Here is a 26,465-nt window from a genome sequence, read left to right as displayed (position 1 = left end):
GCCACTCAAAGGCTCCATAAGAACATTTTCCAATGAAACGTTACAGAAATAAGCTAATTAATTAAAATGGAATGAAATAAAGATTTGTGTCCCCTTTCCTTCCTATGGCTGTTATGGTTGGGTTGATTTATCAATGGATTTGCTTGCTTCAGAAATGTGTTCTTGTTTGTTTTTTTTTTTGTTGATACTACAAATAAAATTCTTACTAAAAATATATATTTCAAAAATGAAATGAAATAAAATAACAAAATGAATGCCATAACATATTCATACGGATTGTATATGGGGTTTATATAAGTTCATACTGTGAAAAGAGACGGAACAATTTCAGGCTCGTTTCCTTTTTACAGATTTTAACAAATTTTAACAAAATGAATGCAATAACATCGTATTCATATGGATTATATATATATATATATATATATATATATAGGGTTTATATAAGTTCATACTGTGAAAAGAGACGGAACAATTTTAGGCTTGTTTACCTTTTACAAATTTTAACAAATTTTTAACAAATTTTAACAAAATGAATGCAATAACATGATATTCATATTGATTATATATATATAGGGTTTATATAAGTTCATACTGTGAAAAGAGACGGAACAATTTTAGGCTCTTTTACTTTTTACAAATTTTAAGGATTTGAAAACAAGACACCTAAAAAAATAAATACAGGAGATTTCTGATGTATGTATTTAGCTGGAATAATGATGTTATTTTTCGAAACTCAGGTGTTACTCAGATCAATGAAAACAAAGTTTAGAGAACTTATTTATGAAGTTGCCTTTGGAAAAATATAGTGATGCTAAGCTAGCTAATACTATTTGATATTTCATGGAGCCTAACATAACAGCCTTCCAGCCAAATCAATCAAGTCCTGTTTGAGATCTACTAACATGGCCTGAGGCCTATAAGGTCTCACAATATGGCAATGATTTACAAAAACACTACTTTCTTTCCATATCACAATCTATACAAGGGTGGTAATTCACTACCATTGAGCCCATAATGGACTACTGAGCATTTTCTTAAGTCAAATGAAGCTGTTGGGTATTTCTTAAAATGGAAATCATGCATTTTCCATGTCTAAATCTACATATATCAGTTCACTTTATCCATCCATCCATTATCCAAACCGCTTATCCTGCTCTCAGGGTCACGGGATGCTGGAGCCTATCACAGCAGTTATTGGGCGGCAGGTGGGGAGACACCCTGGACAGGCCATCACAGGGCCCACACACACACAACACACACACACATCTAGGGACAATTTAGTATGGCTGATTCACCTGACCTACATGTCTTTGGACTGTGGGAGGAAACCCACACAGACACGGGGACAACATGCAAACTCCACACAGAGGACTACCCGGGACAACCCCCAAGGTTGGTCTACCCCAGGGCTCGAACCCAGGACCTTCTTGCTGTGAGGCAGCCGCACTAACCACTGTGCCACCGTGCCTCCCCCCACCATATTCTAGTCTTTCAAATTTTGTGTGAACACAGTAGATTGTGGGCAGGAAGCCATGGCCATTTGTGAACCACCTCAAATCAAGCACAGGACCAGATAGATTCAAGTTTAAATCCATACATAGTTTAAGATGCCAGCTTGTATGGCTCTTACCACTGGCTAAAGGCAAACTGAATCCATGTCATTCACCAGGACCCCTCCTGATTTCCTTTTTACTTCCAACACCTTACAGGTGCTACAGAATCACTACACGACCATCTGGTACATTCTGTCACTAAAGAGTCTGATTTTTGGAACTTTAAAAAGTGGTCACAGCTAAAAGACTAACCATACAGATCTGTTTTTTTCTCCAGCACTTGAAACATCAATAGGATAAATAATTGTACAGCCTCAAAACAAATTAAAACAAAAACACGTGACCTTCCTTATTCATAGTCTGCATCTTTACTGTTAGTCACATGATGCAGTAACCTGACAGAAAAACAAAGTGTTGTGGAAGTACACATTAACGTAAGTAAGACTCTGCGGGTCCTGTACTACACTGCTTCAGGTTTACAGATGTAAGACCTTAACCAATAAAAATGTGGATAGTTCCCCAAAGGAGTTGAATCAAGTGGAACTGGACTTGGTATATATCCAGGTCCAGTTGCACTTGACTCAACTCCTTTGGATAACCATGACCTGGATGAAAGAGAACATTCACAGACATATGCATAGTTCCCATTTTGTAGTGAGATAATCAACAATGTGCTAATTTCAGTAATACATGAATCGTAGCATTGTGCAATAAGTGGTTTACTGATAATGACTTCCCTCCATTAGATGAAAGGAAAGTCCAAGTATCATATAAAAATAAAAAGGGAGAGAGAGAGAGAGCTGTCATCGGCAAACCTACAGAGCTTCTTAATACTTACTGTGATGAACCCCAACAGTGAACAGGTAAACGTTTATTATCTATAGCTGCTGACGGCCATAGTCAGTTTATGTCGACAAGTTACAAGAATTCATATCGTCAACCAGGGATCAGATAACTGCAGGGCTGCAATAACGGATGTGAGACGTGGGCTACAAGGAACAACTGTGTGCTTTTATCCACGAGGCATCTGTGCTGTGCAGCCGAGAGCCGGCAGGGGGCAGTGCAGAGCAGAAAATTGCAAGCCTGCGAGCCTTGGCACACAGCGATGATGTGATACTGTACAGTCCAGGGGCAATGTGACGAGTGAATAGAGAGAGGGGGGGGGGGTGTGACCGGTCCTTACGAGCGAATCTGAGCCAGTGAAACAGTCTGACTGGGCTCCAATTCAAACGTCTGGCGAACTGCAGCGATGCTCTCGATGAGGGATTCGAAAGATGGCCGCTGAGAGGGCTCTGCGTCCCAGCACTGCCTCATCAACAGGTGCACCTGCGGAGGGTGAAGAAAAGCAAGTCAGGCTTTTCCAAACAGCCAAAGGTCACATAAATGAATAAAACGTCACATATTTGAGTATGCAGAAGGCGGTTTACCTGGTGGGGGCATTCTCTGGGACACGGCAACCTCCTCTGTCTCTCCAGCAGTTTTATCAGAGCCATCACCGTCATCTGACCCTGCACCAAACCCATCATCTCAAAGAACTTCTGCATTGAAATGAAAGCAGGAGAACTTCCACGTTAACACAGCGTATTCACATCTACTTTGGTACCAAATGTTTAAAGACGTGTCAGCTCTCTGGCGGCGGCGTACCGTCGGAGGACTCTGCTGGGGGCTGCAGCGCGTCAGGATCTCATACAGCGTCACGCCGAAAGACCAAATGTCCGAAGAGAAGGAAAACTTGCTCTCCTTCAGACACTCGATGGCGTACCTGCCGAGCACACGGAGAACATGGCTGAGTGGCGGAATTTAAGGCGTGGACGTCGGGATAGGGAGGACGCCGCTCAATATTAAACTGGTTTACCAAAAGACAGGACTGTCCCCGTCCTCGCGGACTCGATAGTAGATCTCTCCTTCGGGGATGTACTTTGTTAGGCCGAAGTCTCCGATCTTGACCAGGCCGTTGTTCTCCACCAGGACGTTACGGGCCGCCAGGTCTCGATGGATGTACCTCATGGAGTGCAGGTAGTCCATCCCCTTTTACAGACAGCATGAGATGGAAACGGACTTTTCACCTCACTGGTTTATTCTGCCAGTTACATGACGCATCTGCTCAATAACCTGAACCAAAAACTCACTCATTTTACATCAAAACCTCATCTTTTTTGGTTTTGTTGGATTTTCTCCCCAACTGTACTTACCCCACTCTTCCGAGCCGTCCCGGTCGCTGCTCCACCCCCTCTGCCGATCCGGGGAGGGCTGCAGACTACCACATGCCTCCTCCCATACACGTGGAGTCACCAGCCGCTTCTTTTCACCTGACAGTGAGGAGTTTCACTAGGGGGGGGGACGTAGCATGTGGATCACGCTGTTCCCCCCACTTACCCCTCCCCCCTGAACAGGCTCCCCCGACCGACCAGAGGAGGCGCTAGTGCAGTGACCAGGACACATACCCACATCCGGCTTCCCAACCCGCAGACACGGCCATGTCGAGGAGCTGAAACTCAAGAATTTTACCCTCTTCTACTTTTATAATGAGACGCAACAATCTTGAATTGTGTCTGTAGGGACGCCCGACCAAGCTGGACGTAACACCGGGATTCGAACATGAATGACGTTTCTTGTTGTCTTTATGAAGACAGAAACACAAGGGGGCGCCCGGGTGGCGTGGCGGTCTATTCCGTTGCCTGTCAACACGGGGATCGCCTGTTCGAATCCCCGTGTTGCCTCCAGCTTGATCTGCGGGTGGGAAGCCAGATGTGGGTGTGTCCTGGTCGCTGCACTGGCGCCTCCTCTGGTTGCTCAGGACGCCTATTCGGGGGGGAGGGGGAACTGGGGGGAATAGTGTGATCCCCCCATGTGCTACATTCCCCTGGTGAAACTCCTCACTGTCAGGTGAAAAGAAGCAGCTGGTGACTCCACATGTATGGGAGGAGGCATGTGGTAGTCTGCAGCCCTCCCCGGATCAGCAGAGGGGGCGGAGCAGAGACCGGGACAGCTCGGAAGGGTGGGGTAATTGGCCATGTACAATTGGGGAGAAAAAGGGGAGAAAATCCCCCCCCAAAAAAAAATAAATGAAGAAAGAAACACCAGAATGTTAAAACAGAAGCCTAAGAGTGTAGTGTGTGTGTGTGTGTGTGTGTGTGTGTGTGTGTGTGTGTGTGTGTGTGTGTGTGTGTGTTCTTTAAGCACAACAAGCTCAACAATGTCTTCCTGAAGGCCTCCTTTTGCTCACCTGGCAGATCTGCTGGGCGAAGAGAAGACACTGCGATATGCCGAGTTTCCGCTTGGGCAGGTACTCTCTGAGGCTGCCCAGCGGCAGGTACTCCATTATGAGCTGCACCACCTGTCCCCCTGACAACACAAGACAAACGCATTCACATCTGAACGGACCACAAGTGCCTGGACATCCGCTCCTCACACGAAGGCTGCACATCTGCCAGTGAGCGGACTGGACAGCTCACTTGTTATTTTGAAATGACAGCCATGTGCCCCCCCCCCCCCAATTCACGTTTGCAGCGGCCTCACCCAGTGCCGGTGTGGGAAGATGGTGGCACGAATTCACGTTTGTGGCGGCCTCACCCAGTACCATCCAGCAGTGTCTTCGTCCACGTCTAAGTTTTGTCTTCGTTTGATGGCTGGGAGAGCTGGCGTTGGATCAGCTGAGGGAGCCTGGTCTGCTGTGTCCTGTGGGCCCAGGGACCACGGCCCTGCCTGGAGCTGCGCCCGAAGAGCAAACACCGAGGGCGGTCTGACAGGACGCGGAAGTGGGGCAGGCTAAGCTAACTGCTAGCCCATGCAGACCGGCAGTTCTGAGAACACCGAGGGTGGTCTGGCGGCGGCCTTGCCTAGCGTTGACTGTGTCTTAGTGTCGTCGTGTGGAGTGCAGGGAGGCATGTCGAAGGTGTCTGGCTGGGAGAGCTGGCGTTGGATCGGCTGAGGGAGCCTGGTCTGCTGCATCCTGTGGGTCCAGGGACCACGGCCCTGACCGGAGCTGCACATGAAGAGCAAACACCGAGGGCGGTCTGACAGGACGCGGAAGCGGGGCAGGCTAAGCTAACTGCTAGCCCATGCAGACTGGCAGTTCCGACAGACATCCTGGCTGGCGTTCGTTCTCCTGGACAGTGATTTTTTATGGTTTAGTTTAGATATACGTGTTCTTGTAGTTGTAGTTTTTTAGATAGTTTCTGATTCTGATTTACGTGCCGTTGCCTGGTCAAGACAACACCACAGGCAGATTTCTGTCCAGCCTTCAGCACGCCGTCAAACACAACAAAATTCACAACATTTCAACTCTTAAAAGTAGAAACGGGTGTGTGATAATGGTGTCCACTTCCCTCGAGCTGCTCCTGTGCACCACAAACAAAAACGGAGATGCCAGTCGGCCACGTGGCCTAGTCAGACCAAAATCAGTCATCCCACTGAAGTAAATCAAAACATCCAGCATCACATTTTTATTGATAAATGACCAACGTGGTTTTCATTCCTTCATCGGCAACTCACAGAAAGTTCACGTGGACACAACGTTTACTGAGAGAACGGTCTCATCACTCATCGACGTGACCTCTTCAGCCTAAGGGCCCTGACACACCAGGCCGACGGTCGGCCAATGTCAATGCCATCGGTGAGCATCTGTGACCCCAGTTTTTGCGGTGTGTCTCGCACCGTCGGCACCAGTCGGACCCCTGTCGGCAGCTTTTCGGCCGATTCGGCATGTTGAATCAGCCGAGCCCGTCAGTGAGCGAGATCACTCGGATTCAGCGTAGTGAATCAGTGCAGAAGGTACATGCTAGCTGGCCATTGGCTGTAGTCTCTGTGGTGTGTTCAAGTGCTACTTTTTGGTCCAGACAGCAGGCGACGTGAGGCAACGCAACAGTCGGCCTTCGTCGCTGCTAGTCGGTTTGGTGAGTCTGGACCCTAAACTGACTGCAGGTGTCCCCACCCTTATAAACCGTACAGTGGCATAACGACCGAGTTGGGGTTCAGGGGTTAAGTACAGGAGTAGTACCTATCCTAGATAGCCTTTCGTGGCATCCTAGACTGGTCTCCATACACCCCAGCATCATGTGAAGTGCAACATACAGCCTCTCCCATGATGAATGACCGCCCGTGCGTGGTGAGGAGCCACACCCTCCTCGCGGTAATCCTGTTAACGTCGTCAGCAGACAAGAGAGCAGAAGACGGCGGATCTAGAGGAGCAAACCTGGATAATCAATCCCGCTACCCCTACAGGCAGCAGTAGTCCTAGGTGTATTCATCCATAGACTGGTGTTATGGACCGGGGGACATCGTGGTTTTGCACATGATCAGTGCATCTTGACAATGGAAAGGCACAAAATCTCCAGTTAGCGGACAACCATAGAGCTGCATGTGAAATAGCGCCCCATGCTTTAAACAAATATACACAACCGAAACCCTATAGGGGGCGTCCTGACGGACGACCTAGGTGAGGAGAGGGGATAACGACCGAAACCAACGGCCAGTTTCATATGAAAATATGGGTGTGACCATTAACTAGAGTTACAGTGGGGTGGGGAATAGTTGCAATCGTTCCCTCTTCACACAGATGGCCTCTTCGACTCCCCGTTCAAACCCGGGTGTACTATGGGTCCCCCAGGTTCACCTATAGTGGCCAATTTGTATACGGTTACTTCCAAAACGATTACACAAGTGACACAAAGAAAACAAAGCAGCGGGCCAAACAACCAGACGCCGAACATGCCAACAAATGGACATCTTTCTGTGATTTTCCCAGAAAACTCTCACGTCGCCATGGCCAGAACTAATGTGTGCATTAGCCTGCAGGACAACCACTCCATGGTAAGAGCTCTTTCCTCTTCCTTCCCGTCCAAGTTGTGTAATGCACAAATGCCATTAATGTGTTGTGTGGTTTTGATGCATTAGTGTAATTTGTAAATGAGGGTCACGACACTTTTCCTAATGCCGGGGCTTTACGAGGCTTGTAAAAGCTTTTTTTAGTATCTCTGTGTGTCCCGATATATATATATATATATATATATATATATATATATATATATATATATATATGGCTTGGGTCTTTGTCACGTTCCATGAATCCCAGTGTGAAGAGGTCTCTTAGATGAGTGATGAAACGTGTATGTCAGTAAACGTTGTGTCCTCGTGCACGGATTCAACCTTCTTTGACTTTCTTACCTGGGTTATTCAGCCTGCATCAAGACACTTCCCTTTAACTCTTGCTGGCACCCTTCTGTCGCAAATCACTCCTGACACTCTTCTCCACCCACTCCACCCTGCCTGCACTCTCTTCTTCACCTCTCTCCTGCACTCCCCGTTACTTTGGACAGTTGACCCCAAGTATTTAAACTCATCCACCTTTGTCACCTCTACTCCTTGCATCCTCACCATTCCACTGTCCTCCCTCTCATTCACACATATGTATTCCATCTTGCTCCTACTGGCTTTCATTCCTCTTCTCTCCAGTGCATACCTCCACCTCTCCAGCCTCTCCTCCACCTGCACCCTACTCTCACTACAGATCACAATGTCATCCGCAAACATCATAGTCCACCGAGACTCCTGCCTGATCTCGTCCATCAACCTGTCCATCACCAGTGCAAACAAGAAAGGGCTCAGAGCCGATCCTTGATGTAATCCCACCTCCACCTTGAGCCCATCTGTCATTCCAACCACACACCTCACCACTGTCACACTGCCCTCAAACATATCCTGCACCACTCCTACCTACTTCTCTGCCACTCCTGACAGCTCTGCATATCACCCTTGTTCTTGAAAATCGGTACCAGTATGCTTCTTCTCCACTCCTCAGGCATCCTCTCACTTTCCAAGATTGTGCTAAATAATCTAGTTAAAAACCCCACTTCCATCTCTCCTAAACACCTCCATGCCTCCACAGGTATGTCATCAGGACCAACTGCCTTTCCACTCTTCATCCTCTTCATAGCTGCCCTCACTTCCTCCTTGCCAATCCACCGCACTTCCTGATTCACTATCCCTACATCATCCAACCTTCTCTCTCTCTCATTTTCTTCATTCATCAGCCCCTCAAAGTACTCCTTCCACCTTCTCAGCACACTCTCCTCGCTTGTCAGCACATTTCCATCTCTATCATTGATCGTCCTAACTTGCTGCACATCCTTCCCAGCTTGGTCCCTCTGTCTAGCCAATCGGTACAAGTCCTTCTCTCCTTCCTTAGTGTCTAACCTGTCATACAACTCACCATGCGCCTTTTCCTTTGCCACCTCTCTCTTTGCTTTACGCTGCATCTCCTTGTACTCCTGTCTACTTTCTTCATCTCTCTGACTATCCCAGTTCTTCTTTGCCAACCTCTTCCTCTGTATACTTTGCTGTACTTCCTCATCCCACCACCTTGTCTTCCTTCCTCTGTCCTGAGGATACACCAAGTACCTTCCTAGCTGTCTCCCTCACTGTTTCTGCAGTGGTTGCCCAGCCATCCAGCAACTCTCCACTACCACCCAGTGCCTGTCTTACCTCCTGCCTGAACTCCACACAACAGCCTTCCTTCTTCAACTTCCACCATTTGATCCTTGGCTCTGTCTTCACTCTCTTCCTCTTCTTGGTCTCCAAAGTCATCCTACAGACCACCATCTGATGCTGCCTAGCTACCTTCTCCCCTGTCACCACCTTGCAGTCTCCAATCCCTTTTAGATGGCCCCTTCTACATAAGATATAGTCCACCTGTGTGCACTTTCCTCCACTCTTGTACGTCACCCTGTGTTCCTCCCTCTTCTTGAAACATGTATTCACCACAGCCATTTCCATCCTTTTCACAAAATCCACCACCACCTGTCCTTCCACATTTCTCTCCTTGACACCATACCCGCCCATCACCTCCTCATCACCCCTGTTCCCTTCACCAACATGCCCATTAAAGTCCGCTTCAATCAGCACTCTCTCCTCCTTGGGTACCCTCTCCACCACCTCATCCAACTCACTCCAGAATTCTTCTTTCTCTTCCATCTCACACATGCTCAATAATCCAGGTAAGAAAATCAGGGAAAGTTGAGTCAGTTCATCTGGACACAACACTTATTGACAGATACGTTTCATCATCATCTAAGTGATCTCCTCAGTCTCAGCTGACTGCAGGTGTCCCCACCCTTATAAACAATACAGTGGCATAACGACCAAAAATGATTGGTTTCATTTGGAAATTGCCGTGAGCATTAAGGGCCCTGACACACCAGGCTGACGGTCGGCCGTCGGTGAGCGTCTGTGACTCTAGTTTTTGCGGTGTGTCGCGCACCGTCAGCACTAGTCGCACTCCTGTCGACGGCTTTTCAGCCAATTCAGCATGTTGAATGGGTGGAGCCCGTCAGTGAGAGAGTTCACTCTGATTGGCTGTTCAGCTAGCTCCACGAATCAGTGCAGAACGTACATGCTAGTCGGCCATCGGCTGTAGTCTTTGCAGTGCGTTCAGGTGCTACTTTTTGGCCCAGACGGCAGGCGACGTCAGGGTACGCAACAGTCGGCCTTCGTCTCTGCTCGTCGGTTTGGTGTGTCTGGGCCCTATCTAGGGAGGAATGCTGGTTTGAACTGGGAGTCAAAGAGGCTATCTAATGTGAAGAGGGAATGACTATCGCTGAATCGGGGGGGGGGGGGGGGGGGGGCTAAGAGTACATGTGTCGCCATCTTACAATGCTGTGATTCCAAATATTCCCCAATCCTCTATGAATAGTACACATGGCCACTGAAACTCTAGTTAATGGTCACCTCTATTTGCACATGAAACTGGTCGTTGGTTTGGGTGGTTATGACACTGTATTGTTTATAAGGGTGGGGGTACCTGCAGTCACTGTATTGTTTATTAGGGTGGGGGTACCTGCAGTCACTGTATTGTTTATAAGGGTGGGGTACCTGCAGTCACTGTATTGTTTATAAGGGTGGGGGTATCTGCAGTCACTGTATTGTTTATAAGGGTGGGGGTACCTGCAGTCACTGTATTGTTCATAAGGGTGGGGTACCTGCAGTCAGGTGAGACTGAGGTCACTTAGATGACGATGAAACGTATCTGTCAATAAATGCTGTGTCCAGATGAACGGATTCACCTTTTTGCGATTTTGTTACCTGGCTTATTGAGCATGCATCAAGACAGGTACAGGTAGTGTTTCAATTTCGGGCCAAGTTTAAAATATAGTCAAGTTGAAGCTTGACACAGCTGAAGGTGGTGGCATGAAGGAGCTAAATTAAATAAAAATAAACTATTTAAATGGCCCGTACTCACCCAGCTCATAACAGCAGCCTTTGTACTTTACAATGTTGGTGTGGTAGAGAGACTTCAGTATCTCAATCTCCTTCATCCAGCCCTCGTGAAGATGACTGCCTCCGTCTTCTTGTTTCAATGACTTGACCGCCACGCGTTCTCCTGTCCCATCATTGGCTGGGTCATACAGGTAGAGCGTCACTTTTCCAAAGTGGCCCTGAAAGTAAAAAGAAGGACAAAGTGGATCAGTCTATAACTCAGAGCGCTGTATTGACTACACAGGGGGAAGCAAAGCTGTCCGACGCCGCGCTCACCTCTCCCAAGTCACGCATCTTTTTCAGGTAGCGTTTGAGGAAGACGCTGGGGTCGGAGTTCGGGAGAGACTCGCTGGGGGATATGTCTGGATCTGAGCACAAAATGTCAACCAGACGTCACACGTTACACTGAGATGGAGCGGAGGAAAGGTAACGGGAGGCGATGGGGAGGAGGCGAGTACATACTTTTGATCATGATTTCAGAGAGCTCTCGGAGCACGGTCCGGAAAGACGGCCTCTCCACGGGTTCATAGCTCAGACACATGCTGATGAAACCGGCCAGCTCCTGGGACGAGGGCTCCACCAGGCGGCCCCTCTGCTGATAGAAACGCTCTTTCTGTCGACAAATCGAGAGCGTCAAACAGTTTGCCGTTAGAAAAATGAGAGAGAATGAAGTCTGATGATGTACGAGGGGCACCGTGGTGATGGTGGTGGGGGGTACCTCAGACAAGGTGCTGCTGCTCATTGGTATATCACCGTTGTTGCAGATCTCCAGCAGTGTGACGCCGAAGCTCCATTGGTCAGCAGCATTTCCCACAGGAGCGCTGCTCTGAATGCATTCAGGGGCGATCCACGGGATCCGCTCAAGACGCTCTGCAACACACAAACGCATCCACTAAAAGGCACAAATTTTGATTTTGAGGGGAAATTCTGCTCTGCATTCAGCCCAGCCTAGCTGTGTAGCCAGGAGCGGTGGGCCGCCGCTGTGCAGCACCCGGGGACCGACTCCAGTTGGTCTCGCCATGCCTTGCTTAGGGGCACAGACAGGAGTATTAACCCTAACATGCGCGTCTTTCTGGTGGTGGGGGAAACCGGAGCAATCGGAGAAAACCCACACAGACACAGGGAGAACATGTAAACTCCACACAGAGGACGACCCCCAAGGTTGGACAACCCTGGGGTTCGAACCCAGGACCTTCTTGCTGTGAGGCGACAGCGCTAACCACTGCACCACCCAGTGAAATGATGAAACACAGACAATGTGCAGAGGTGGAAAGTAACAGTAACTACTTGCATTACAGTACTTGAGTACCTATTTCTCTGTAATGATACTTTTTTTGAGTATAAATAAAATCATAGTACTTTTACTTGTAGTCTCTTTTTAATGAAGTATTCTGCTGTGCAATTTTTGTTCTAACAACTGTTACAGATTTTCTCAAAAAGAGAACGTGAGCGTAACCCTGCTGCTGCCTTAATAAATAGTGTGATCAGGTGCTGGGGATGCTGGGTGATTTTACAGATTTCCACTGCCAAAGTAAACGTGATCTGTTCATCGGTGTGTTTGCCCCGCTGTTTCTAATGACAGAGGCCGTCAGCTAAAGAATGTTTCATATTCTCAGTTTGTAGACGTGAAAATAAAAATATTTCTGTTTTTGGATTTTTCCCCTTTTTCTCCCCAATTGTACCCGTCCAATCACCCCACTCTTCCGAGCCGTCCCGGTCTCTGCTCCACCCCCCTCTGCCGATCCGGGGAGGGCTGCAGACTACCACATGCCTCCTCCCATACATGTGGAGTCACCAGCCGCTTCTTTTCACCCGACAGTGAAGAGTTTCACCAGGGGGACGTAGCGCGTGGGCGGATCACGCTATTGCCCCCAGTTCCTCCCCGAACAGGCGCCCGACCGACCAGAGGAGGCGCTAGTGCAACGACCAGGACACATACCCACATCCGGCTTCCCACCTGCAGACACGGCCAACTGTGTCTGTAGGGGCGCCCGACCAAGCCGGAGGTAAAACGGGGATTCGAACCGGCGATCCCCGTGTTGGTAGGCAACGAAATAGACCGCCACGCCACCCGGACGCCAAAAAAGAAAAAATGTACTCAAGTAGTTTTTCACTAAGAAACCCATGTACACGTTTACCTGTAATTAAATAAGTTCTAAGTAAAGTAGCAGTACTTGTACTCGGGTAGTTATTTTCAGTACTTGTTCCACCTCTGTTGGTGTGTTGTGGGCTCTCTAGCAACAACGTTCTCTCTCAAAAAACCCAGGAGTTATTCCCCTTTACTCAACGCTGCACATTTGCTACTGGCAGGGTCTCCACCGTAGTGTGTTTATTCAATGTCGGTTTCAAGAACGGCTTCAAAAAGCCACCCTCACGAGTCATGACTTCACAACCTCGCCTCATCCTCATCTGATTCTTCCTTTTATCAGTCCTTCATGGTCGGACTGAAGAAAACACAACCCAATATAAGTGGAACAACACCAGTGACAGTTTCTAGGGTGAATTTCAGTGGTACTCGCACATATGATGAAACTGCAACTTAGTCGGAAAAGGACTCCAGGAAGTGGTTTGTGTAGCATTTCCGGTACTTTAATCTGATTGAAAAAGAGGCTGCTGAGGAAGCGGTGCAGCCAGCAAATCTGAGAGTCCCTCAGTCTGAACTGGTCTGTCTCGGGTCGGCGGTACCGACCTTCCTGTGACAGGACGCTGATGGCGATCCCGGGGTCACTCAGCTTGATGAAGGGAGAGGAGCTGGGCTCCAGACCGCGGCGGGCCACCAGGATGTTTTTGGCACAGACGTTCCCGTGCACCAGCCGTTTAGTCTCCTGAAATGATCAACAGACATGGCTTATACGCTTTCCTCGCATGCACACAACAACTTACAGTAAACCTAATAATAATAATAATAATAATAATAATAATAATAATAATGCATTTTATTTATACAGCGCTTTCCATCGTACTCAAAGACGCTTTACATAAATTAGAATAAAGTTAAAAGCAACACACCAACAACATGCAACACAACATGAATCACACATGAGAGCAGGTCTGAAGAGGTGAGTCCTGACGGGAATGTGGGCAGATCGCAGCAGCGTGTGATGTGCGTGGGGAAGGAGTTCCAAGAGGAGGGGGCAGCAGGTCCAGTGCTCGGTCCTTAGTCTGCCTCAGAATAGGGGTGGCTAAGAGGACGGGGGGGGGGGCACGAGAAGGCAGTAGAGAAGAGGTGTGTCTTGAGACGGGATTGGAACATTGGGAGGGATTCTGAGTCTCTACTGATTTGGGGGAGTGAGTTCCAGAGCTTGGGAGCTGCCCTGGAGAAGGCTCGGTCACCAAAGCGGCGGAAGTTGGACCTGGGGGTAGAGAGAAGGAAGGCTGAGGTGGATCGGAGGGACCGAGAGGGTTGGTAGGGGGAGAGGAGGTCGGTGAGGCATGGGGGAGCCAGTTGGTGAAGGGCTTTATAAGTAAGAACCAGGATTTTGTAATTGATCTGGTGGGAGATGGGTAGCCAATGGAGATCTTTTAGGACTGGGGTGATGTGGTGCCAGGATTTGGCGAAAGTTACAAGTCGGGCAAATGCGTTCTGGGCCAGTTGGAGTCTCTTGATGGAGCTAGCACTGATGCCATAGAAGAAGGAGTGAGTTGCAGTAGTCCAGGCGGGAGGAGAGGAAGGCATGGGTCAGTGTCTCAGCAGCAGGGCATGTGAGAGAGGGTCTGATTTTCACAGTGTTACGAGGGTGGTAGAAGGAGGATTTGACCATTTGGCGGATATGGGGCTCAAGGGAGAGGGTGGGATCAAGGTTCAAGGTTGCGTGCCTGAGAGGAAGGGGAGACAATAGTGCCATCGATGTTGTTGTGCTGTTGTGCGAGGTTGTTGATTTGGCTGCGAGTGGACTTGGAGCCAGTGAAGAGGAGTTCAGTTTGGTGCCGGGTGAGCTTGAGGAGGTTTTGCTTTTTACATGAACAAACGCCAGGGGAAATGTGGTCCTCAGTATGCAGACATGACGGTGAATCGGTCGGTAAAATAAATTAAAATAATAAACAATGTCATTAAAATAAAATAAATTAAACAAATTAAAATAATAATAAAATAATAAACCATGTCATGAAAATAAAAAAGAAAAGAAATTAAAATAATAATAAAATAATAAAGCATGTCATTAAAATAAAATAAATTAATAATAAAATGATAAACCATGTCATTAAAATAAAGTAAAGTAAATAAATTTAAATAATAAACCATGTCATTAAACTAAATTAAATAAATAAATAAATAAAATGAAAAAAATAATAAAAATTAAAATACAAATACAAACGCAACTAATGCCCCTTTTCCACTACATGGTACCGGCTCAACTCGCCTCGACTCGCTTCTGTGTCGTTTTCCATTACCGTAACAGTACCACCTCAGTGTAGCTGGTCATCATTGCGACCCATTTTTTTCAGTTTCAAAATGTACTTTTAAGATAACTCCGCTTCCACCGCTTCGGTATTTCAAAGTGCAGGGTGGTATCCCATGCACACACTGATGACGTTTTGAGGCGTTTCTCCGACCAATCACAGGGCTGCAGTGATTCTGGCACCCACTCCAATTTTTTTGGAGCCTCGACAAAGGTGGTAGCAGAAAAGTGGCAACCTTTACCAAAATGTCGGTACTTTCCAGTAATGGAAAACGAAAAAAGGGCAAGTGGAGTCGAGCCAGTACCATGTAGTGGAAAAGGGGCATAAAAGGAGCTGCAAGGACGGAGATGAATGAATTTGAATTTCGTGGTGTAAATAGCAAACCCTACCAGATGTTGTATTGGACCAGATGTTGCGTAGTTTGAGACACAGCACAAATACACAACATGGAGAACTCACCAGGTAACTGAGCGCGCTGGCAAGCTGTTTGGCAATAATGAACTTCCACTGCGGCGTCACGTGTTGCTTCTCCCTGCGAAGGAAAACGTCCAAGGGCCCAAACTCCACAAACTCCTCCACCATGATGTCTGTGGAGAGGCCGGAGATGGGAGCAGGGTCACATGACGGACACGGAGTCCTTGTTTAGAGGCGAGATGAGTAGAGGACACTTTGACAAGAAGCTGAGTGCTTTAGGGACGCAATCATGATTTTCGACATTATTTCTGTGTGTGTGTGTGTGTGTATATATATATATATATATATATATATATATATATATATATATATATATATATATATGTATATATGTATTGGCCTGGTGGCCTGTCCAGGGTGTCTCCCCGCCTGCCGCCCAATGACTGCTGGAATAGGCTCCAGCATCCCTGCGACCCTGAGAGCAGGATAAGCGGCACAGATAATGGATGGATATATATAAATATATATATACATAGTTGAAAATCATGATTGTTTACCTTTAAGCGTGGTTTTAAAGTTAGTCTGCTGTTGGTTTGGGGAGACAGATCAGAGAACAGCATCTGGTTGCAGGACAGGGAAGTGGCGGAGGGGGAAGTGGCGGAGGGGGAAGTCATGCAGCAACAGCGGTTTTAACTGGAAGCGAGCGCGGTGAATGTGAAGCGAGCAGTGTTTGTGCTCTTACTCTCAGATCCTTTAACGGAAACGCCGTGAACAAACACCAGGTGGCTGTGGGACACCTGGCTCATCAGGCTCGCCGTCTCAAAGAAGGCCTTGGAGAAAAGAGCAAGTGGAGGAGGAGGGATATCTCAGAGATGAATCGGCAAATACACAGCAGCTTAAGGTGACGCTGGTCTTGCCCACGTAAATCCCCTAACAGAGCACATGGCTGTCCTCCTGTTTGGAGGGAGTCGGCCAAGGTTGGCATGCGATGGTGTGTGGAGGATGAGACGGCTTTAGCCGTGGTTGCTTACTAATGCGATATCTTTGTGGCTCTGGTCGAGGATCTTGAGGACGACCCGGATTCCTTTACGGTTGTTGTTAAACTCGTCCTCCTCCTCGTTCTCCCCTCCGCCCCACACCAGCAGACGGCCGGAGTAGATGTTAGTCCTGGTGCCGCGGCCTAGGTGATGCTCCTGTTGGCATTACAGGGGAACAGCAAAGAGAGACGGGTTAGAGAACGGAGCGGGCGCTGGGGTGAAAGGTCATACCGAAGGGGGAATGTCGGGGGGGGGGACGTCGAACTCATCACCTGGACAATCTCTCTGTCTTTGATTTGATGGAAGCGCAGCTGGGTCAGATTCAGGGCCAGAGAGCCGGGACTGACACAGCGGTCTGCGCCTTGCCGCACCACAATTAGGTTGGACAGCTCTGTATCACACACACACACACACACACACACACACACACACACACACACACACACACACACACACACACACACACACACACACACACACACACACACACACACACACACACACACATTTAGAGACACAGTAGCTGAAAGACAGAAAAGGATGGATGTACTTTTTTCTCTTTCTGTGATATGAACGTGGCGGTCTATTTCGCTTTCCTACCAACACGGGGATCGCCGGTTCGAATCCCCGTGTTACCTCTGGCTTGGTCGGGCGTCCCTACAGACACAATTGGCCGTTTCTGTGGGTGGGAAGCCGGATGTGGGTGTGTGTCCTGGTCGCTGCACTAGCGCCTCCTCTGGTCAGTCGGGGTACCTGTTCAGGGGGGGAGGGGGAACTGGGGGGAATAGTGTGATCCTCCCACATGCTACACCCCCCTGGTGAAACTCCTCACTGTCAGGTGAAAAGAAGCGGCTGGTGACTCCACATGTATGGGAGGAGGCATGTGGTAGTCTGCAGCCCTCCCCGGGTCGGCAGAGGGGGTGGTGCAGAGACCGGGACAGCTCGGAAGAGTGGGGTGATTGGCAAAGTACAACCGGGGAGTAAAAGGGGGGGAAAAAAAACCTCCAAAGTAAATAAATAAACAAACAAACAATCCCCACCCTAAAAACAATACAGAGGCATAACGACCGACACCAACGATCGGCTTCATATGCAAATTACCTTGACCATTAACTAGAGTTATTGTAGTCGTGTGTACTTTTTATTGGGGGGGAGGGGGTTCCTCCCCCTTTTTCTCTCCCCAGTTGTACTTGGCCGTCCCGGTCTCTGCTCCACCCCCTCTGCTGATCCAGGAGGGCTGCAGACTACCACATGCCTCCTCCCATACATGTGGAGTCACCAGCCGCTTCTTTTCACCTGACAGTGAGGAGTTTCACCAGGGGGATGTAGCGCGTGGGAGGATCACGCTATTCCCCCCAGTTTCCCCTCCCCCCTGAACAAGCGCCCTGACCTACCAGAGGAGGCGCTAGTGCAGCGACCAGGACACACACCCACATCTGGCTTCCCACCCGCAGACACGGCCAGTTGTGCCTGTAGGGATGCCCGACCAAGTCATAGGTAACACGGGGATTCGAACCGCCGATCCCCGTGTTGGTAGGCAATGGAATAGACCGCCACGCCACCTGGATGCCCTTGTTTTTTTAATTCGTTGTTACTCTGACTGCAAACCCAATTTCCCCTGTTGTAATTCATAAAATTGAACCTTTGACCTCACCGTCGGAATTAGAAACGACTGCGGATGTGCAGTGAGGCACGAAAACATCTGGAGATAGCAGAAAACAGAAGGTTAAGGGACACGAGAGCGGGCACTGACCGGCGGGTCTGGGCAGACAGCACTTCTTCACAGTGAAGCTGTCGTGTCCGGACTTTAGCACGAACGTCTTCAGTCGGTCTGTGAGCTCCTTCACGCTGGAGAACCGCTGGTCCCAGCCCTCCAGGTGGAACATGGAGTCCTTATGCGAGATGCGGAACTGCTTGTGGACCGGAGCTGATCCGTTCTGCAGGTTGTGCATGTGCCCCCACACACACACACACACACAGACACACACAGAGTATATAAGTAAAGTCTGATTGACTGAATAACCAGTTGAATAATTGATGGATTGACTAAATGATGGATGGAAGGAGCGAGAGATGAGATACTTTATTGATCCCCACGGGGAAATTACTCTCTGCATGTAACCCATGCTAGCTGTGTAGCTAGGAGCAGTGGGCAGCCGCCGTGCAGCGGCCGGGGACCGACTCCAGTTCTTCTTTCCATTGCTTTGCTCAGGGGCACAGCCAGGAGTATTAACCCTAACATGCATGTCTTTTTGATGGTGGGGGAAACCCGAGCACCCGGAGAAAACCCACCACAGACAAGGGGAGAACATGCAAACGCCACACAGAGGACGACCTGGGATGACCCCCAAGGTTGGACCACCGTGGGGTTCGAACCCAGGACCTTCACCTGCTGTGAGGTGACAGTGCTAACCACTGGGCCACCGTGCCGCAATCGACGGATGATGGATGGATGGATGGATGGATGGACCGATTGATCGATCAGAGTACCGTCTCACCTTTTCTCTGTTCATAACTGCTAATATGATGCGGTGGTAGTCAAGAGCGCTCCAACGGACCAGAAACGCTCCATCCTCCGTCGCCTCCTTCTTCAGCCTCAGCTGGACGAAGTCGTCGCTGAAAAACAACACAGTGCATGTGGGTGTAAGTGTGTGTGGGCTCTTTAAACCTCATTTGTGTTAACACATCCAGACATGCAGGGACGCAGACCGACGCGGCTATTCCACATCACACAAAACACAGCTGACACGACTTGTACCCCAACACACTCGTTTCATTTTTTTGGATATTTTTTTTCTACCATTTTCTCCCCAATTGTCTTCAGCCAATTACCCCACTCCTCCGAGCCGCCCCGGTCTCTGCTCCACCCCCTCTGCTGATCCGGGGGGGGGGCTGCAGACTACCACATGCCTCCTCCCATACATGTGGAGTCACCAGCCGCTTCTTTTCACCTGACAGTGAGGAGTTTCACCGGGGGGGACGTAGCGCGTGGGAGGACCATGTTATTCCTCCCAGTTACCCCCCCCCCCAAACAGGCATCTCAACTGACCAGAGGAGGCGCTAGTGCAGCAACCAGAACACATACCCACATCCGGCTTCCCACCCACAAATCCGGCCAATTTGGTCTGTAGGGACGTCGACCAAGCCGTAGGACACACGGGGATTCAATATGGCGATCCCCATGTTGGTAGGCAACAGAATAGACCGCTACGCTCCGTGGGCACCCCTCCCCCCGCCCCCAACACACTTTAACACCACTCAGTGGTCCAAAAACACAAAACAGAAACAAGAAAATACAGATAGGCCCTCATTACGAACCCCACAGCACCACGGGTGTTAACAGCATTATGGGATGCAGGTCGGGTGGAGGAACTCACTGCATGGGTCCGTGCAGGCCGTTGGTGGCGCTCAGTACCACCCGGGGCGAGGCCACCTCGTGACAGAGGTAATGGTGGGCATCAACGGTCAGCCTGAAGTATCCGTCCAGGAGGGAGACGAAGGAGCGAGCCTCCAGGAAGGACGTCATCTGAACCTCCTGCACAAACACATCTCCGTACTGAGCTTCATGGAACACGACCAAGACCCAAGCCCTCATGCACAAGAACCCCGTTACATCCTTCATACAAGTTTTTACAAACCTCGTGAAGACCCGGCATTACTAGGAAGAGTGTCGTGACCCTTATTTACAAATTACACTAATGCATCGAAACCGCACAACACATTAATGGCATTTGTGCATTACTCAACTTGGACGGGGAAGGAAGAGGAAAGAGCTCTTACCATGGAGTGGTTGTCCTGCAGGCTAATGCACACATTAGTTCCGGCGATGGCGATGTGAGAGATTTCTGGGAAATCGCAGAAAGAGGTCCATTTGCTGTCAGGTCCGGCCTGTGGTTGTTTGGCCTGCTGCTTTGTTTTCTTTGCGTTACTTGTGTAATCGTTTCGGCAGTAGCTGTTTGCCTGGGCCTAAGAGAGAGAGAGAGACAGGCAACACACTGAATCCACAAAGCAGGAACCAACACACACGAGGAGGTCGCTGAATGATGACACGTCACACACCTTCTGCTCAGACACTTCCTTCCACAGAATGCCTTTGGTGCCGGACACCTTGACTTCATGGGTGACGGGGGCTATATAATTGTCTAGCATGACACCGTGGGCGTGGGTGGTGTCGGGGTACGTGCCACTGCCCTCCCCGTCCTCCCTCAGCTCCAGGTGGCTCACAGGGAAGATCTCCCAGCCGTACTTGGGCACCAGGTGCTCCAGCGTGGAGATGTATTTGTACATGACCTCCTGCGGGCCCAGACGCCCCACGTCCACCGTGTGCCGCTGAAAGGTCCTGACAAAATTTCTGAACACCCGGTGGATCCTAATCTTAGTTAGGAAGTTGTCCCTGGCGATGTGGTTGGAGAAGGACCTCGGGATGCAGCACAGGAAGCTGTGAACAGAGAGGATGTGCTTGTTATCTGAGGGCAGAGGTCAGGCTGGGCAATATGGATAACATCAAATCCCACCCTCAAAATCCCAGACGATCTCTAGTCTTACACCACGATATCATTATAATATCGATGTATCGCCCAGCCCTAGGCAGAGGTGACGGGGTGAACATCGCAGAGGTGGAAGGCAGTCACAAACGGGCCATCCCTCTTCCCATTACCTGGTTTTACTGGCGGCTTCCTGTAAGGTGCAGCCAGTGTGTATCGCCTGGTGGGAAAGATGAAGCACCGCCATGCCCAAGCTCTCATTCTTGAAGCGACTAAGCTCCTCGTCTGACTCCACCTCCTCCATCGGCACCACGTCGTTCACAAAATCATATTTAGCCTGTTGGAGGAACGACATACGTTTAACTCCTTTGCTTTAAGGCGTCACACCAAAATACGTGCAACGTGTGGGCTGTGAGACACGGGTTTGAAGGCACCTGAGAGAACAAGTATTCCAAAGAGGTCATTTCCAGCAGGGGTGAACCAGCCGGCTCGGTGCCAGATCGAAGGGCATAACGGAAAACGTTGGGCTCCCTCTCAGTCAGCCCATGCCAGTTCCTAAAGTAAAACCTGGTTTAAAAAGAGGACATGATGTGGTTATCAACAGAGTGTTACCCATCCATCTCCCCTGCAACACAGCCGGATTAACACCCGCTAACCTTAACCGGTAGTGGAGTACCAGGTAGGGATTCTCCTCTGGACTGAAAACGTGGTTTGGGCTGTACCAGCAGCAGGAGGATGGGTCGTACAGCGCAAACAACACATGGCACAGTGGGGTGATGCCTGCAAGTGGACACATTCAGGTTTTAGGTTGACACACACAGAATCTCTACAGCAGACTAAAATCGAGCGGTAGTGTTTGTCGGGGGTCTTGTTTGTTGGTTTGACCTGCAGCTTCCGCGGCAGAGAAGCAGAGCTGCTCCGCCGTCATCTTTTCCGCCGGCTGGGACAGATAGCGCTCACCCTCCCTGGTCCAAAATAGATATACATGGATGCCGGGACCCTTCGGCGGCTCACACGCACCCGAACACAAGCCGGCCCTCCAGCCTTTGGCGAACCCACGCAAGGCCATTGTAGGGGCTGCCGAATCACTGACAAGGATAGAGACAGACAGACAGAGAGACAGACAGACAGACAGACAGACAGAGAGAAAAGGTCATTAATGATACTTTATAAGCAAGGTAGAAGACGGATAGATAGATACTAGATAGGAAGACCAATGCTATGGAGCCATAGAGAGGACCCCTTGCGTTGTCCATACACTGCAACTTGTGGTGAACATGATCCAGAAAGAAGTAAGTGTCAAACGACTCCTTGACAAAGTTCGAGTACTTGTCGGGTTCTTCTGCAAGTCGCCTGTGGCAATTGAGAGACTGCTGCAGCTGTGTGGACCCACTCCGGTCAAAGACTGCCCCACTAGATGGTCCAGCAAATACCTGATGATATCACGCCTTCTCCAAGTGAAGGACTCACTTGTTCAAGTAGCTGATGTGATGGGCTGGGACTGTCTACTTCCAGGTGAGCGGCAGAAGCTGACTGCTCTCAGGGATCTGCTCCTCCCCTTCGCTGAGCACACCCAGATGTTCCAGAGTGACACAGTGTCTCTATCCCTGGTGTTGCCTGCCCTGCTGGACCTGAGTGCTCACCCGTCCGGGTTCCCCCAGGCCCAGGGTTCTCGCTACAGGGACCTAGCTTCCCTGGCACAGAGGATGAAGGCAAACATGGACCAACGCTTCGGCTGTTCCCTTGACCCCGGTGATTTGAAGTTCTCACCCCTCACTACTGCTAAATGCTTCCTCGACCCGACAGTCTCACCAGAAGCACTCATTGAAAATGATGACGAACAACTTCTGCAGCATCTGAGAAAAGCAGAAGACTGTGTGTGTGTGTGTGTGTGTGTGTGTGTGTGTGCTAATTAATTGTAAAGCGCTTTGAGTGGCTGTTGCAACTAGAAAAGTGCTATATAAAATGCAACTTGATTGACAGACAGACAGACAGATAGATAGATTGATAGATAGCAGACAGACAGACAGACAGACAGATTGATAGATGGCAGACAGACAGACAGACTGATAGATAGCAGACAGGCAGACAGACAGACAGACAGATAGATTAATAGATAGCAGACAGACAGACAGATAGATTGATAGATAGCAGACAGACAGACAGATTGATAGATAGCAGACAGACAGACAGATTGATAGATAGCAGACAGACAGACAGATTGATAGATAGCAGACAGACAGATAGATTGATAGATAGCAGACAGACAGACAGATTGATAGATAGCAGACAGACAGACAGACAGATTGATAGATAGCAGACAGACAGACAGACAGACAGACAAACAGACAGACAGATTGATAGATAGCAGACAGACAGACAGACAGACAAACAGACAGATTGATAGATAGCAGACAGACAGATTGATAGATAGCAGACAGACAGACAGATTGATAGATAGATAGCAGACAGACAGACAGACACACAGACAGATTGATAGATAGCAGACAGACAGACAGATTGATAGATAGCAGACAGACAGACAGATAGATAATTAGATTGATAGATAGCAGACAGACAGACAGACAGACAGACAGATAGATAGATAGCAGACAGACAGACAGACAGATTGATAGATAGCAGACAGACAGACAGACAGACAGACAGATAGATAGATAGCAGACAGACAGACAGATTGATAGACAGACAGACAGATAGATAGATTGATAGCTAGCAGACAGATAGACAGACAGACAGACAGATTGATAGATAGCAGACAGATAGCAGACAGACAGACAGACAGACAGATAGATAGATAGATAGATTGATAGATAGCAGACAGACAGACAGATTGATTGATAGATAGCAGACAGAAAGACAGACAGACTGATTGATAGACAGACAGATTGACAGATAGCAGACAGTCAGACAGACAGACAGACAGATTGATAGACAGACAGACAGACAGAATAGAATATCAGAAAATGTCTGACAGTAAGTAATGATCAGGGATATAATGATCAGGGATAGATAACAGCTTATGAAAAAAGATTATTGATGATCAAGATACAGTATGTAGTTATGTGCTTAAGCGCACGTAAAGCCGCGCGCGCGCGCACACACAGACACACACACACACACACACGCGCGCGCGCGACGCTTAAGGAACACGCGCGCCTCCGTGGGTTTTGTTCTGGCCAAGTCAGAAGACAGTGAGGGCACGTCGCCAAGAGCCGTATGAACGTATTTTTGAAACTTGTAATAACGGGAAAAAAGCGGACGGCGGAGGGAGTCGGACTATTTCGTCACCGGCACTTCCGGGTTGCTGTTGTTTACTATCGGACTTGACGAGACGGCACAACGGCAGAAAGACCAGCGACGTCCCGACGTGTGGATCCCGGACGCGTCGCCGCGCGGCTCCTTCCTTTACAGTTACTGACACGAGGCCGCGAGACCGAATGGACCACACGCTTTAATCGCCACGCGTCCGCACGCGAGTCGGCGGGGCTGTGCTTACCTCGTAGCGGGGAAAGAAGTGCCTAAGGTCGCCTACAGCAGCGCGGACGGCGGCGAGCTCATCTCCCCGGTGCACCCCCAGCGACTGAGGACGGCCCGCCGCGCTTCCTGACAGCGGCGGTGAGACCACGCCCCTATCCTGGATACCGGGCGGGGCCTGGGTGCTGGGCGGGGCCTGGGTGCTGGGCGGGGCGTGGTTTCATTTCTGCTGGATACAGCTGCGCCGACACTACGGCCTTTTTTTTGGGGGGGGGGGGATTTCCACTTTTTGGGGGGCGGGGGATTCCCCCCCCCCAATTGTATTGGCCAATTACTCCACTCTTCCGAGCCGCCCCGGTCGCTGCTCCACCCCCTCCGCCTATCCGGGGAGGGTCGCAAACGACCACATGCCTCCTCCGATACATGTGGAGTCGCCAGCCGCTTCTTTTCACCTGACAGTGAGGAGTTTCTCCAGGGGGGGGGGGGCGTAGCGCGTGGGAGGATCGCGCTATTCCACCCCCGCCCCCCCGCCCCGAACAGGACGCGTGTCCCACATCCGGCTTCCCACCCGTAGACACGGCCAATGGTGTATGTAGGGACGCCCGAGCAAGCCGGTAACACCGGGATTCGAACCGGCGATCTCCGTGTTGGTAGGCAACGGAATAGGCCGCCACGCTACTGCGCACCGCTACCGCTCCGTGCGTCAGAAGACGGGCGCCAGGGTGGGCGCGGTTAAGACTGGCCTCTTCGGTATTCTGCATTTCCCTCATAATAAAGGGTCGATGCCTTCCCTCCAAAGTCGTGACGTGAGAGAAGAGCTGAGGTGAAGAGTTGACGTGAAGAGAAGGACACCTGCTGGTCGGGCTTTTACCAGAAATAAAATCCCAAGGTCCTTTGGCAGAACGATTCAAGATTCAAAAAAATGTATTGCCACGTCCACTTTGCACGAGAGTGACGTCTTTCTGAGCATGGCTGGGGGTCCTTCTCCTTCAGCAGTGTGAAACACAATTTCTCACCTTGCGGCCATCCGGACCCTCTTGGGTCTCTCTGTGGACTTGATCTCAGTGTTTTCTGCAAACAGCTTTTGGTGAAGGAATTTGTTTTGGTGTGCTCAGGGATAACAACAGTAAACATAACCACACCATACACACAAGGAGTGTCCACAAAAACAAACCGTCTCAATTATAATCCGGTTAATGCAGCCATATGCCCCGTGCCCTTAAAGGGACAAATTAAAGTGCACGTGCTTAAACAGGCTGTGCTGGTACAATGGGTGAAGCATTTAAGATGCGGACTGCTGCAGGGTGAGCGCTGCTGTGGAAGCCAGATGTTCTGGGCTTGGTGCTGCAGTCTCTTACCCAAAAGGAGATGACTGAATAGGGACTTGGCCGGATACGAAAAATGTAACGAGCTCCCTTCTAGATATGTGGACAGCACATTGGTCTATGTGATAGTCATTTTAATGTATGCTTCACTGTCTCTCACGCGCCGTAACTCAGATTTAGTCTTCACAGCCCACCAAAAGCGGAAGTCGGACATTTTCAAAACAGTAATTTTCTTGATCTGACTGGACCACACACAGGAAACAAGGTCTATCTCCAAGCAGCCTGACGCACAAATATGAGGCGGAAGCACAAGCCACAACATAAGAATACTGCTTTATTGATGTCCAGACAGAGGGTTAAAGATGCAGATGACTTTTATACACTGTTTGTAAATGGAAATAAAAACCTCATGAGGCCATTACTGAATATGTTTGCATGTTTGGGACACGGTTCCATCCCAATGCTTTCCTTGACATGAATGAAAAAAATCAGTTTAGGGTGTTG

At 49.4% G+C, this 26,465-nt stretch overlaps 1 protein-coding gene across 1 annotated transcript; it reads right to left on the bottom strand.

Annotated features, from left to right (window-relative positions):
- Positions 1-276: 276 nt before the first annotated feature.
- tyk2 (tyrosine kinase 2) lies at positions 277-24,877 on the bottom strand. Its single transcript, XM_056288716.1, has 24 exons — positions 24,659-24,877; positions 22,027-22,229; positions 21,798-21,921; positions 21,576-21,708; positions 21,315-21,478; positions 20,717-21,095; positions 20,438-20,623; positions 20,035-20,192; positions 19,156-19,273; positions 18,411-18,594; positions 16,930-17,048; positions 16,652-16,813; positions 16,363-16,450; positions 15,666-15,793; positions 13,495-13,630; positions 11,524-11,675; positions 11,268-11,418; positions 11,082-11,173; positions 10,789-10,984; positions 4,780-4,898; positions 3,409-3,581; positions 3,198-3,315; positions 2,981-3,091; positions 277-2,879 (listed from the first exon to the last, which is right to left on the bottom strand). Exons 2-24 carry the CDS (start codon positions 22,208-22,210, stop codon positions 2,733-2,735), a joined length of 3,522 nt encoding a protein of 1,173 aa, XP_056144691.1. The 5' UTR covers positions 22,211-22,229; positions 24,659-24,877; the 3' UTR covers positions 277-2,732.
- Between the last annotated feature and the right edge of the window lie 1,588 nt (positions 24,878-26,465).

Source organism: Lampris incognitus, chromosome 10, assembly GCF_029633865.1.
Source record: "Lampris incognitus isolate fLamInc1 chromosome 10, fLamInc1.hap2, whole genome shotgun sequence".
NCBI classification, from domain to species: Eukaryota; Metazoa; Chordata; class Actinopteri; order Lampriformes; family Lampridae; genus Lampris; species Lampris incognitus.
This window is presented reverse-complemented; position numbering and strand designations above follow the sequence as displayed.